At 45.0% G+C, this 11,585-nt stretch overlaps 1 protein-coding gene and 1 pseudogene across 1 annotated transcript; one reads left to right on the forward strand and one right to left on the reverse strand.

The window, feature by feature from the left end:
• Positions 1 to 735: 735 nt before the first annotated feature.
• On the reverse strand, positions 736 to 5,266 carry LOC144804361 (U1 small nuclear ribonucleoprotein A pseudogene; annotated as a pseudogene).
• A 1,747-nt stretch (positions 5,267 to 7,013) lies between these two features.
• LOC144804377 (uncharacterized) lies at positions 7,014 to 11,165 on the forward strand. Its single transcript, XM_078671912.1, has 2 exons — positions 7,014 to 7,078; positions 9,614 to 11,165. The coding sequence occupies exons 1-2, from the start codon at positions 7,014 to 7,016 to the stop codon at positions 11,163 to 11,165; spliced, it is 1,617 nt and encodes a 538-aa protein (XP_078528038.1).
• The last annotated feature ends 420 nt before the right edge of the window (positions 11,166 to 11,585 follow it).

Consider the following 11,585-nt stretch of genomic DNA (forward strand, 5'->3'; position numbering starts at 1 on the left):
TGTTATAGCAACCTTCTTATGTTACACGGAAGACTATGAATGCAACAAAGTAACTCTTCCATGTTCTTTTGATCACGTGCACGAAAATAATCATGTCTGTAGCACTTTAAAAAAGAATGGCCGCCAAAACAATGTACCCGTGAGCAAGAGGCGCAAGCCTCGAAACGTGTAGGGTTTGTCCGTGTGCCAATAAATTTAAGCACTTTGAACGAACATTTGGGCCCCGGCTCTGGTGTGTTGCTGATTTATGAGCTCTAACTACCAGGAATGTGCGGATATATATATATATATATATATATATATATATATATATCAGTTCTTAAATGAAAACTTTTATTTAACAGAAGCTCCAGGTGTAGTGTCTGGTTGGCAGACTCTGGGTGCAATGCTTAACCACATTTAAAAAAATAATAATTTACAGCTGCTTTCAACCACGCTAAACACTCGTACAAATACCACACAGAGTACACTGGGCAGGAGAGATTACACAATGCGAGGAGCATATTCAACAAACATTCGACACAGGGAAATCAAGTCTGAATCTAGATGGTTTGTAATTTTAACATGTGGGGGAGAAAGGGATGCTAACATTTTTCTTTTAACACAAAACGAAGTAATCTAGGGAAACTAACTTACCTGACAAAACAAATTGTATCTAAACAGTAGGTGCACGAGTGAGAGCTTTAAAATACAAGTCATTTACGGCTTGGACAATTAAGCTGAGTGGAGTTTTTTTTCCCACAGGGAGGATTGTGGGGAGCAATCAATATCTTTACTTCTTGGCAAATGAAATCTTCATGGCGTTGCTCTGGGTGATTTTGAAGCCCTGCAGTGCATCACGGGCCGCTGCAGACTGTACTTCATTATCGAACTCCACAAAGGCAATGTCGTGCCGGCCCGGAACCAAACGCACCTCCTTGAATCCAGGGAACTGGTTGAAAAGCATAGAAAGCATTAGCTCGTTTGTTTCTTCAGGTAGGTTGGTAAGGAACAGAATGTGATTTGGTGGATTCTCAAGCGGCTGCATAAGCGGCATCTGGCCAGGCATCATTTGAGAGGGTGGCATGCCTCCAGGACCCATCTGTCCAGGGCCCATTCCTGCCATCATGCCAGACAGGTGCATGTACGCAGGCTGTCCTTGCATTTGCATCATCTGTGGAGTTTGGTTCATCGACTGCATTCCCGACTGCATGCCTGGTTGCATGCCAGGCACTGGTCCAACAACCGTTTGCATCATTGGAGCAGCCTTTTTCATCGGGACTTGCTCTGGAGCTTTGGGTTTATTCTTTTCCTTCTTCACTCTTTCCACAAAGGTTCCTTTCATCTTGGCTATAATATCAGAGTCAATCTTTGAATACTGGATTCTCATTGGCTTGTCATAGAATGGAAAGCCCTGCATGGAACGCAAAGCATTGGTAGCACAGCTGATTTCTTTAAAAATAACAAATGCTTGACCCCTCATCTTCAAACTTCGGGACACCAAAATATCCAAGATTTGACCAAACTTACATACAGCGATTTCTTCAGCTCATCTTTCTTGATCTTCTCATTGAGATTGTTGATGTAGATCGTATGATTGGGGCGAGCTTCTGGGACAGCGATTACTTGATATAGGCGAGCTTGACTCACACACCACAGCTCCAACGACGATTAGAAATCCTCTCTTTGATGTGACTAGGTTGCAAGCTGGAACCAGGATGGAACATATTTAACTTTCACTACTTCATGGCGCGTCACATGGCCTTGTAGCTCTACCTTCCCTCCCATATCTTTTACCATTTACAAGGGCAGCCCCTGCTGAGATACACCCTGTGTCCACCCGTTGACACCAATCAAGATCTGCTTCCCAATCCTCCACCCTAGGGGGAGGGGGTGCTGGGGGGGGGAGGGTGGCTGGCTCCCCAACCGCTGCAATGTTACGCTTGTCAACCGCCGAAGCCAGGGCCAGTCATATTCTGCGAAAACTATGCCATGTCACCTCACTCGTGATATTCAGGAGGTGCCATTTGGCCCCCATGGGGATCGGTAGTCCCATGACCTGGGACATTATTCTCATGATCTCTACCCAGTAGCATTGAATTACCGTACAACTCCACACCACATTAAAAAAAAAAACCCTCACATTCCCTTACACAGAGAGGTGGTCGCCCGCCCTATTCGATGCCACAAAGTTCTGGAGTAGTAGGTCCTATGTAGGATCTGTAGTTGAATTAGACCAAAACGAGTTCTAATTGCCACCTCCCTGGCACCCTGAATGGCCTCAACCCAATCGCCATCTCCAAGCATGCCTAGATCCCTCTCCCACACAGCTCTCCGCGTCCCCAAGGGATCCAGAGAACTGTAGATCAACTTCCTATAAATGGTTGAGAATGCTTTTTCGGTCACGGGATTAGTTAGTAGCTTGTCCTCCAGTGGGGATGCATCAGGCAACTGCTCCCCTTCCCGGATGTGACTTTGCAGAACGTGATCCACCTGCAAATGTCAGAACCGTTTTAGTCACCTAATTCATACTTTTGTTGTGTGATCGTGAAGGACACAAGCGCCTGTCCCCTCCACACATCGCCCGGCCGTTCTAAGCTAATCAATCCCCATTTGGAGTGGAGTGGTGTGGCTCACTGGTTAGAGGCGGCAGACCCGGAAGCAGAGAACGGCCCGGGACCAGGGTTCAATTTCCGACGCGGCAGGGTCGTGGACCAGGGTCAGCGGACTCGATAATTCTCGCCTCGGTGCCTACTCTTACCAGGGATCACACTCGGCAACTCTGGGCATTAGCTTGCCTTATCTCTACAACGGCCCTCCACATTCGCCGGGGATGCCTGGTTTCCCCTTGGAGATACCCAGTAGGGACCATCTCACAGGGATAGCCAGGACGGGTTCCCCAGCGGTCTACAGCGCCACGACGCCTCAGGGCAGCAGTGCGATTTACAAGACACATACATTTTACATTTACATTTACATTTTGTGAAGCCCTGCAATCCTCCCACTGCACTTAAGAGATCACCGTCATACAGTGGAGTAATTCCAGTCATCTTACGTTCTCAGCCTAAACACTTGGTAGCCTCTCTCCAAGACCTTACCACTGTTTGGCTACGAATAGGTAGGGTGCCCTCAAGCTTTCTTCGATAGAGCACCGGGTGGGGTAACCTCTCTTGCCCATGGCCAATCTATCTACCCGGTAAGCAGGATCCTTACGGTCCGCAAAAACCCAGTTTTTGACTGCCACCAGTTGTGTGTCCCAGTAATACTTGAGAATGCTCCGGACCGCCAGTCCACCTTAATGAACTCCCCTCTGCAACTTACTCAGCGTGAAGAGCCACCATCCCACAACAGCAGCTGAAGTTCTCAGACTACCTTTTGAAAGAAAATCTCTGGTGGGATCTTAAAGGACGTTTTTTTCACGATGTACAGGAGGCCCTGGAGGGTGATCACTTTAAAAAGGGCGACCCGGCGCAGTAAGGAGAGCGGGAGTGCCCACTAGTGTGGGGCATCCCTGCGAAGCCGATCTAATTTCGGGAGTACGTTCCTGCCTGTGGCTCTCTTGTAATAAACATGCCCAAATATTTAAAGCAATGTGTTGCCACCCGAACTGTGCACCTAGAGTGCAGCCACAGGGTCCCTGCCACCAGCAGGAATATTAAGGACTTCTTCCAATTGATCTTATATCCTGAATAATCTCTAAATATATGAAAAATGTGTAGGATTCGTTCACTCAAGAAGGCTGATTACGTGTCCTGTAGCAAAACATCACTGTAGAGGGAGATTCTCTCATCCCACTCCTGATCAACTGGAGTACCCCACATGAGAGGTCCTGGCGAACCCACGCACGTGTGAAGAGTATAGGAGACAAGGAACATCCCTGTCGGACGGTAAAGACTCGGGAAACGGTATTATTGACGCGCATGCACGCTAGAGGGGCCACATACAAGAGCTTAACAGCAGCGCCACTGGTTCAGCAAAGGAATTCACTGTTGCATGTGGTACTCTATTAAGGTGTCAGAGATTTAAGCGCCTTCCCAGGTGTGGCATAAAGACCCATTGATCAGGATGATCCACTGTTGCAATTACTGTCCGTAGGCAGATCGCCAGGGCCTACGCAAGGACCTTAGTCTCAAAATTAAGCAGGGAGATAGGTCTATAAGACCCACACTCAGTTGCTGGTTCGTCCTTTTTTGGGATGACTACCACCTCAGACGTTCTTTGGGCCTTTGGGAGACACCCTTATTTTCAGGCAGTCTGAAACCTCCTCTGGAGGCACTCCCTGATTTTATCTCTTATGCTTTCATATAATTCTATGAGCAGCTCATCAGGCCCGTTGCTTGCCCTGTTTGCAAGGTTCTTATTGTCTTATTTATTTAGTCTATTGTCATGTCTTGGTCTAGTGCGTCTCGGTCCTCATTCGTTAGCATTGGCAGGGTCAGGTCTTTCAGGAAGTGTCTCCCAGTATTTCCATCCCCTTGTCGTCATTAACCTCAAGGATCCAGTTCCGTCCTTTGTCTCGTCTCTCTAGCCATGCAAGCAACTTATTGGCTTTGAGTTCACGCTATTTTCCATTAGTGCTCTTAATGTGTGCTGCTTCAGTTGATGGTGTAATGGGAGAGAAACTGATTCCCCACTTGCCAAGCAAGCCTCCAGGAAAGCACAGTCCCTGTCCTGAGCCTCGCACTTCCATTTACATTCCTTTGGCATTCCCCCAATCAAGGCTTGTGTCTGGCCTCAAATCACTGTCTTGAATTCATCCTATAGCACGCAAGCTGATTCAACAGGCCGCCCATTCTCCTTAAAATAGAATAGAATTCTGCTCCATCTCATACGAGCTTTGAACGTCTTGTCTTTTAAATATCACGGATCAACCCTTGAGGGTAGGATGAAGTCCACAACCAGAGCATCGAGTTGCACCTCCTCCAGCGAATGGTCTGTGATTCCCCCTGCTATGTGCGTAGCGGCTCTAAAATCATCTTTATGGACAGTCTGGGTGAAAAGATAGTGCAGGCATGCCATGCTACCATGTGCTGCAGACTGGTGCGTCCGGTTCTGATACCCTCTTCCCCTCTAGGGGCATTTAGGAGTATCATGAGTATAGTATAGGGTCAGTTCTGTCACTCCAGTCACCCCAATGGGTGTGTGCTCCGTCGTAATAGTCTTACCCTTTCTCAGGATGAGTCAGTTTTGTCTGGGTCTCTTTCCTGTTTCCCAGCACTTGAATAGCACGCCCCAAGAGAGAGCAGTGACGCACCAGCAGGCTTTTGTCCTGGATGTAGGGCGGCATTCAGTAGGGCACGACTCTGTCTTTTCTTTGCAGTTACCTGAAGATCAGCAGTCCCAAGGTAGCAGTCGCACCCGGCCTGTCGGTAAGTGCAGCCCCCCTGGAGGCCCGACCGTCGGCAATTGAGCCCACACTGTGGCTGGCTGGACCACAAGCATAAGCTCGGACAGGGTGTTCGACACTAGAGTAGTTGTAGTCCCTCATGGGCCTCTGACACAGAGTAGTCAGAAATTCAGCAGCTAAAAGCCCAACACAGGCTCTCCAGGAAGCCAGTAGATTCAGACCCTGTTGTGTTAGGAATTTGGCAAATGCAACCTTGAACGGGCTGGTTGGCAGCACACAATCGTCCAACAGGGGCCTCAACAATCACGTTGTTGTAGAGTTTTATTTTCTGCCTTGAACTGTTGGGAGAGTCTGGGTGGGGGGGTCCCTCAGACTAGCTGGTCCTGCTGGATGGCTTTCCTGCCTGCCCTACAGATACCGGGGATGTGTCGGACCTTGCTTCTTCCAGGGCAACCTTGTCCTCCTGCTGGATAGTCAAACTCCCGTCCCTTTCTTACCAGGCAGGCAGGCTTCTAGGCAGACTTCTAGGCTCTTCAGGACAGGTACACAGCTTCTCCATTAAGTAATACAGCCTGCCGGTGATGTCCTTTCAACTTAGATAGACTGTCAGGCTGACACCATCCCTGGTGGCACAGCAGACACCTGAGTACTTTGTAGAGCACATTATTACTTGGTAACAGAGGACTTTGAACTGGGGCATAAAAGAGGGATAGATGGTCCCACTTGTATACACACCTGGCAGGCAGGAGATGCAGTTTACTCTGTCGCACTCTCACATTGCTTTTTATGCTACACACACCAACACCCTAAACACGCACTTTATGCAGTTTACTCTGTCGCACTCTCACATTGCTTTTTATGCTACACACACCAACACCCTAAACACGCACTTGAAGTCTGGACACAGGCAAAGAAATGGAGCATTACATGGGTGTGTCAGTAGGACGCCACTCCACTGACCATGATGCAAAGATCTCATCAGGCTATTGATCCTTACAACAGGGTGCATTGCCACCACCGCTCTATCTGGTAAACCCATGACAGTCCTCTGCCTTAAATAAGGGCACACTTGGTGTGACCCTCCAGGTCCCCTTCCCTTTGACAGCTGTAAATGGGAGGACAACCTACAGAACTCAGAGAGATACAGTCACCAGCAGCTATTACATTGGGCCCTCACGCCACAGGTCCGGGAGGCGGCTACTCGTCCCCTGACGAAATTTGAATCCTTCCTCACTAAGGCGAAGTCAATGAGGGGCACGATTTCCTTTATATACAAATTTCTCCTTACTACCTCATTTTCCCCTTGTCCACGCTGCATGTCAGTATGGGAGGGCATTTTACAACGGGATATTACTGACGAAGAGTGGTCCCTTCTCTGGTCTGATATTACGAAATTCAACCACTCCGTCAAACTCAGGGAAGCACACCTTAAAACCATGATAGACTGGTACCTTCACCCCTGCAAACTTCAACGTATTTTTCCGGGGTGTTCTCGATAGGTGCTGGAGGGGTTGTGGACTCCTGGGAGACTCTCAGCATATTTGGTGGGACTGTCAAACATAAGGCCTTACTGGTAAGAAATTCTCGCCCATATCAAAGATATGTTGGGGTACCCTATACCGAATACCATGGCGGAGATTCTGTTGGGCCTTCCCTAGAACACCAAACCCGGGCGGACAAACAGATCATGTGGCTCTGTATAAAGGCTGCAAAGACTACACAGGCGGCAGCATGGAAAAGAGAGAAGCCCAGGTGATTTCCCTTTGGCATTCTAGATTCTGGAAGTTCCTTAGTTTAGAGCGGATGTCAGACATCTTCAGAGATGAGTTTACAAATGTTGAATTCAAATGGGGCTTCCTGGTCTCCTTTCTCTCCTGAGGTCTGCCTTCTGCTGTCTGCCCGTCTTTCATCGGAGCACTTCACCTCTTCCAACTATGAAGTACAATCTCTCAAACCCTCCCAATTCATGTTTCTTTCTGTGTTCCCTACTTTCTTTTTTTCTTTCATGCCGCCACCATGTTGTGGGAGGGGGGTGGGGGTGGGAAGGAGTTGTCTGGTTCTTTCTCGTTCACTGCTCCACGGTTGGGAGCCGTTTTTACTCCACTATAGTACTGTCTACACAACTTCCCTGCTGCAGTCAAACTTCAGATAAAGCTGCCACGGATATCGATGAGAAAATGTTTGATTTACCTGGGCCCTGTTATGCTAGAAGCTGTAAGCCTTCAATGTGCAATCCACAATGTCTTGGCCAGGGTCCGACCCTAACAGTCTGCATGACTTTTAACGATGTCTGTGCGGTCCTTTCAATATCATTCATGTAATGACTGCATTGGTAATGTAAGATGATGTACTTTGTCGAAACTTTCAAAACAAATATGTTTGACAAAAAAAATTAATGGTATTCTTTTTTAAATATCTGTTTGGTTCCAGTCCATATGTCTTTACTTTCTGCCTTAGGGTACAGGTACCCTTTGTGAGCTTAATGAAATGTTGAAAAATCTACAAATCCTCACTTCTACATCCAAGTACGCTCAGGCTACCATACTACACTCTGCTCTGTCTGAAGAACAGCTCAACATTGTCAAAATTCTGCAATTCTGCATTGATTTTGCTTGTATATTATTTTTGGGGAAATTTACGTGTAGTAACTATTTAATTTTAATCCTGTAGGTGATTGAAATTATGGACGGAGAAAACAAGATTTAGCACCAGGCAACTGAATGTTAGGGCCAAAAGAAGGATTATTGTGAAAAACTGAAGCACATCCAGCATTCTAAGTTTAATCAATTTCCAAAACCTAGGTGTGGCGAGGAAGTGGGAGCTGAGGAAAGTACTATAACTGTAAGTGAAGTCTATAATTTTGCATTTCATTTACCCAGAGCAAAGTCATATCTGTGCACACAGCTTCGGAAATAATGCCAGAAAGACCAATCACAGCATCCTCATCTGAAATATGATCAGAAAGACAAACTGCCTCAGCATGACTGAATAACGTTCATCTAAAGCATCATGTAATTGCAGAGAGGAAGCACACACTGCATAAAAGAAAGTTATAACAAAAGGTTTCTTCTGCAGACCATCAAAGAAAAGACGCTGAAAGAAGACTCCGAAGCTGACACGCTAATAACCAGAAGATTGGAAAATCACCTTTGTTCAACAGCCGTTTTTAACCAGTTATGCAAGTTTGAGACTGTCTGCCTCGGGATAGAACACCTCGACCTACTCTGCTCACTCTGGCGAAAACCTTAAAAATGCACCACTTTATTGTGTTCATGTCCATCTCAGATTGTTCCCTTTTGTTGTGTACTGTTCTGTAATTCTATGTAAATCGCCTCAACCTTATCTGTTGTGCAGGAGTCATATGTAAAACTGATTAAATTAGCACTGTTGCGCTATAGCTAATGTAAATAAATTCTCGTCTTCAGAACTACAAACCGTATCCTTACACCAAACAAAGAAAGGGTAAAAGGAGCTGATGTTCTGCGACTAATGATCCACAATAGTTCTGTGCATGTTTTAATGTCCTCAGTTACTGCCAATACGTCAGTGCAAAAAGTGACTTCTCAGTTTAATCATTAAATATCAGACTAACACCTTATCACTGCATTGCTAAGAACCTATACTAATAGATTTGAGAAAAACTTCAGTCACAAAATAAGTTGCTCCCGGAGAGGCTATAACCAAAAGACTATTATCTGCTACAAACATTTTGACAGGTGTTACAGGGCTGCATCCAGACATATTTTGCTCAATTCAAGTGTTAAGAAGATTACAATTTCTTTTAGAGATAAGTGCTGAACATTATCTAAACAAGCCAGACTCTAAAATCGGGTTCACTCTTACTGTGGCATATAAGCAAGAGAAAACTAAATGTAGAGATATTAACTCTAGGAATACACTTTATAAAAAGACGGGCTGGGAGAACAAATTCAGTGTTCAAACCCGCCCCAATCAAAGCAAAATAACCCAAGTTGCAGAAAAAAGTTACCTGTGCCAAAAAAGATTCAGCCATCAATCTCATCTCACTGAATTTGAGAGAATGCACACTGGGAAAAACCTCTCTCAGTGCTCTGAATGCCTAAAAAGTTTCCGCCGTGAATCTCATCTCACTGAGCATATGAGAATCCACTCTGGGGAAAAACCTTATCAGTGCTCTGAATGCCAGAAAAGGTTTCGTTTCAGACAGAATCTATGGCGACATGCATTAACCCACTCTGGGGAAAAACCTTACCAGTGCTCTGAATGCCAGAAATGTTTTAGTGACAAATACCGTCTCACTCTGCATAGAAGAACCCACACTGGGAATAAACCTTATCAGTGCACCGATTGGCAAAAATGTTTCTTTGACAAAAACAGTCTCACTCTGCATAGAAGAACCCACACTGGGAATAAACCTTTTCAGTGCACCGATTGCCAAAAATGTTTCTTTGACAAAAACAGTCTCACTCTGCATATGAGAATCCACACTGGGGAAAAACCTTATCAGTGCTCTGAATGCCAGAAAAGGTTTCGTTTCAGACAGACTCTATGGCGACATGCATTAACCCACTCTAGGGAAAAACCTTACCAGTGCTCTGAATGCCAGAAATGTTTCAGTGACAAAAACAGTCTCACTCTGCATAGAAGAACTCACACTGGGAATAAACCTTATCAGTGCACCGATTGCCAAAAATGTTTCTTTTACAAAAACAGTCTCACTCTGCATAGAAGAGCCCACACTGGGGATAAACCTTTTCAGTGCTCTGAATGCCAGAAATGTTTCAGTGTAAAAAGAGATCTCACACGACATACAAAGATCCACACTGGGGAAAAACCTTATCAGTGCTCTGAATGCCAGAAAAGTTTCCATGAAAAAAAAGATCTCACACAGCATATGAAAACCCACACTGGGGAAAAACCTTATCAGTGCTCTCAATGCCAGAAATGTTTCAGTACCAAAAGAGATCTTTCTCGACATACAATAACCCAAACTAGGGAAAAACCTTATCAGTGCTCTGAATGCAAAAACAAATTCAGCCAAAAAAACAGTCTCATTTATCATATAAGAACCCACACTGGGGAAAAACCTTATCATTGCTCTGAATGCCCAAAAGATTTCACACTTAAATCACTTCTAACTGCACATGTGAAATTCCACACTGGGGAAAAACCTTATCATTGCTCTGAATGCCCAAAAGATTTCCCACTTAAATCACTTCTAACTGCACATGAGAGATTCCACACTGGGGAAAAACCTTATCAGTGCTCTGAATGCCAGAAATGTTTCAGTGACAAAAGAAGGCTCACTAACCATACAAGGACCCACACTTCGGTAAAACGTTATCAGTGCACTGAATGCGACAAATGTTTCAGTGAAAAAAGCAGTCTCACTCAGCATATAAGAACCCACACTGGGGAAAAACCTTATCAGTGCTCTGAATGCAAAAAATGTTTCAGCCAAAAAATCGAACTCATTTATCATATAAGAAACCACACTGGGGAAAAACCTTATCAGTGCTCTGAATGCCAAAAATGTTTCGGCCAAAAAATCGAACTCATTTATCATATAAGAAACCACACTGGGGAAAAACCTTATCAGTGCTCTGAATGCCAGAAATGTTTCAGAGAAAGAAATTCTCTCACTCGGCATATAAGAACCCACACTGGGGAAAAACCTTATCAGTGCTCTGAATGCCAGAAATGTTTCAGTGAAAGAAGTGGTCTTGCTAAGCATATAAGCATCCACACTGGGGAAAAACTTTATCAGTGCTCCGAATGCCAAAAGTGTTTCAGCCAAAAATATCAACTCACTTGTCATGTGAAAATCCACACTGGAGCAAAAAAATTATCAGTGCTCTAAATATCAGAAAAGATTCAGAGGTAGAGATGGTTACAAGCGCCGTAAGAAAACACACCATCAAAATAATTCAGTGATCCGAATGCCAGAAAAGTATACATTTTAAACTCAATCTCACTCTACATGAGCAGACTCACACAGTGAAAAAACATTACCAATGCTGTGAATGCCAGAAATTCCTATTTGATAGGCACAGCCTCACTAACTATAAGCGACTCCATACTAATGAAAAACCTCATGAGTGTTCTGAATGCCAGAAAAGCTACAAAGACAATTGCTATCTCAACATGAGAAACTCTACACTGGAGAAAATCCTTATGCCAAAAAAGCTTGAATTTGAAAGTGTTATGCTTCATGAGGGATCCCACTCTCGGGAAAAACCTTCTGAGTGCTCAACATGCTATAAAGTTTTGGTTACAAATC

The sequence above is a fragment of the Lissotriton helveticus genome, chromosome 1_2, assembly GCF_964261635.1.
Source record: "Lissotriton helveticus chromosome 1_2, aLisHel1.1, whole genome shotgun sequence".
Lineage (NCBI taxonomy): Eukaryota > Metazoa > Chordata > Amphibia > Caudata > Salamandridae > Lissotriton > Lissotriton helveticus.

Coding starts and splice junctions, on each gene's coding strand:
- LOC144804377 (XM_078671912.1), top strand. CDS start 7,014: ATGTGGCTCTGTATAAAGGCTGCAAAGACTACACAGGCGGCAGCATGG. Junction 7,079..9,613: donor TGGAAAAGAGAGAAGCCCAG/GTGATTTCCCTT, acceptor CACTCTGCATAG/AAGAACCCACACTGGGAATA.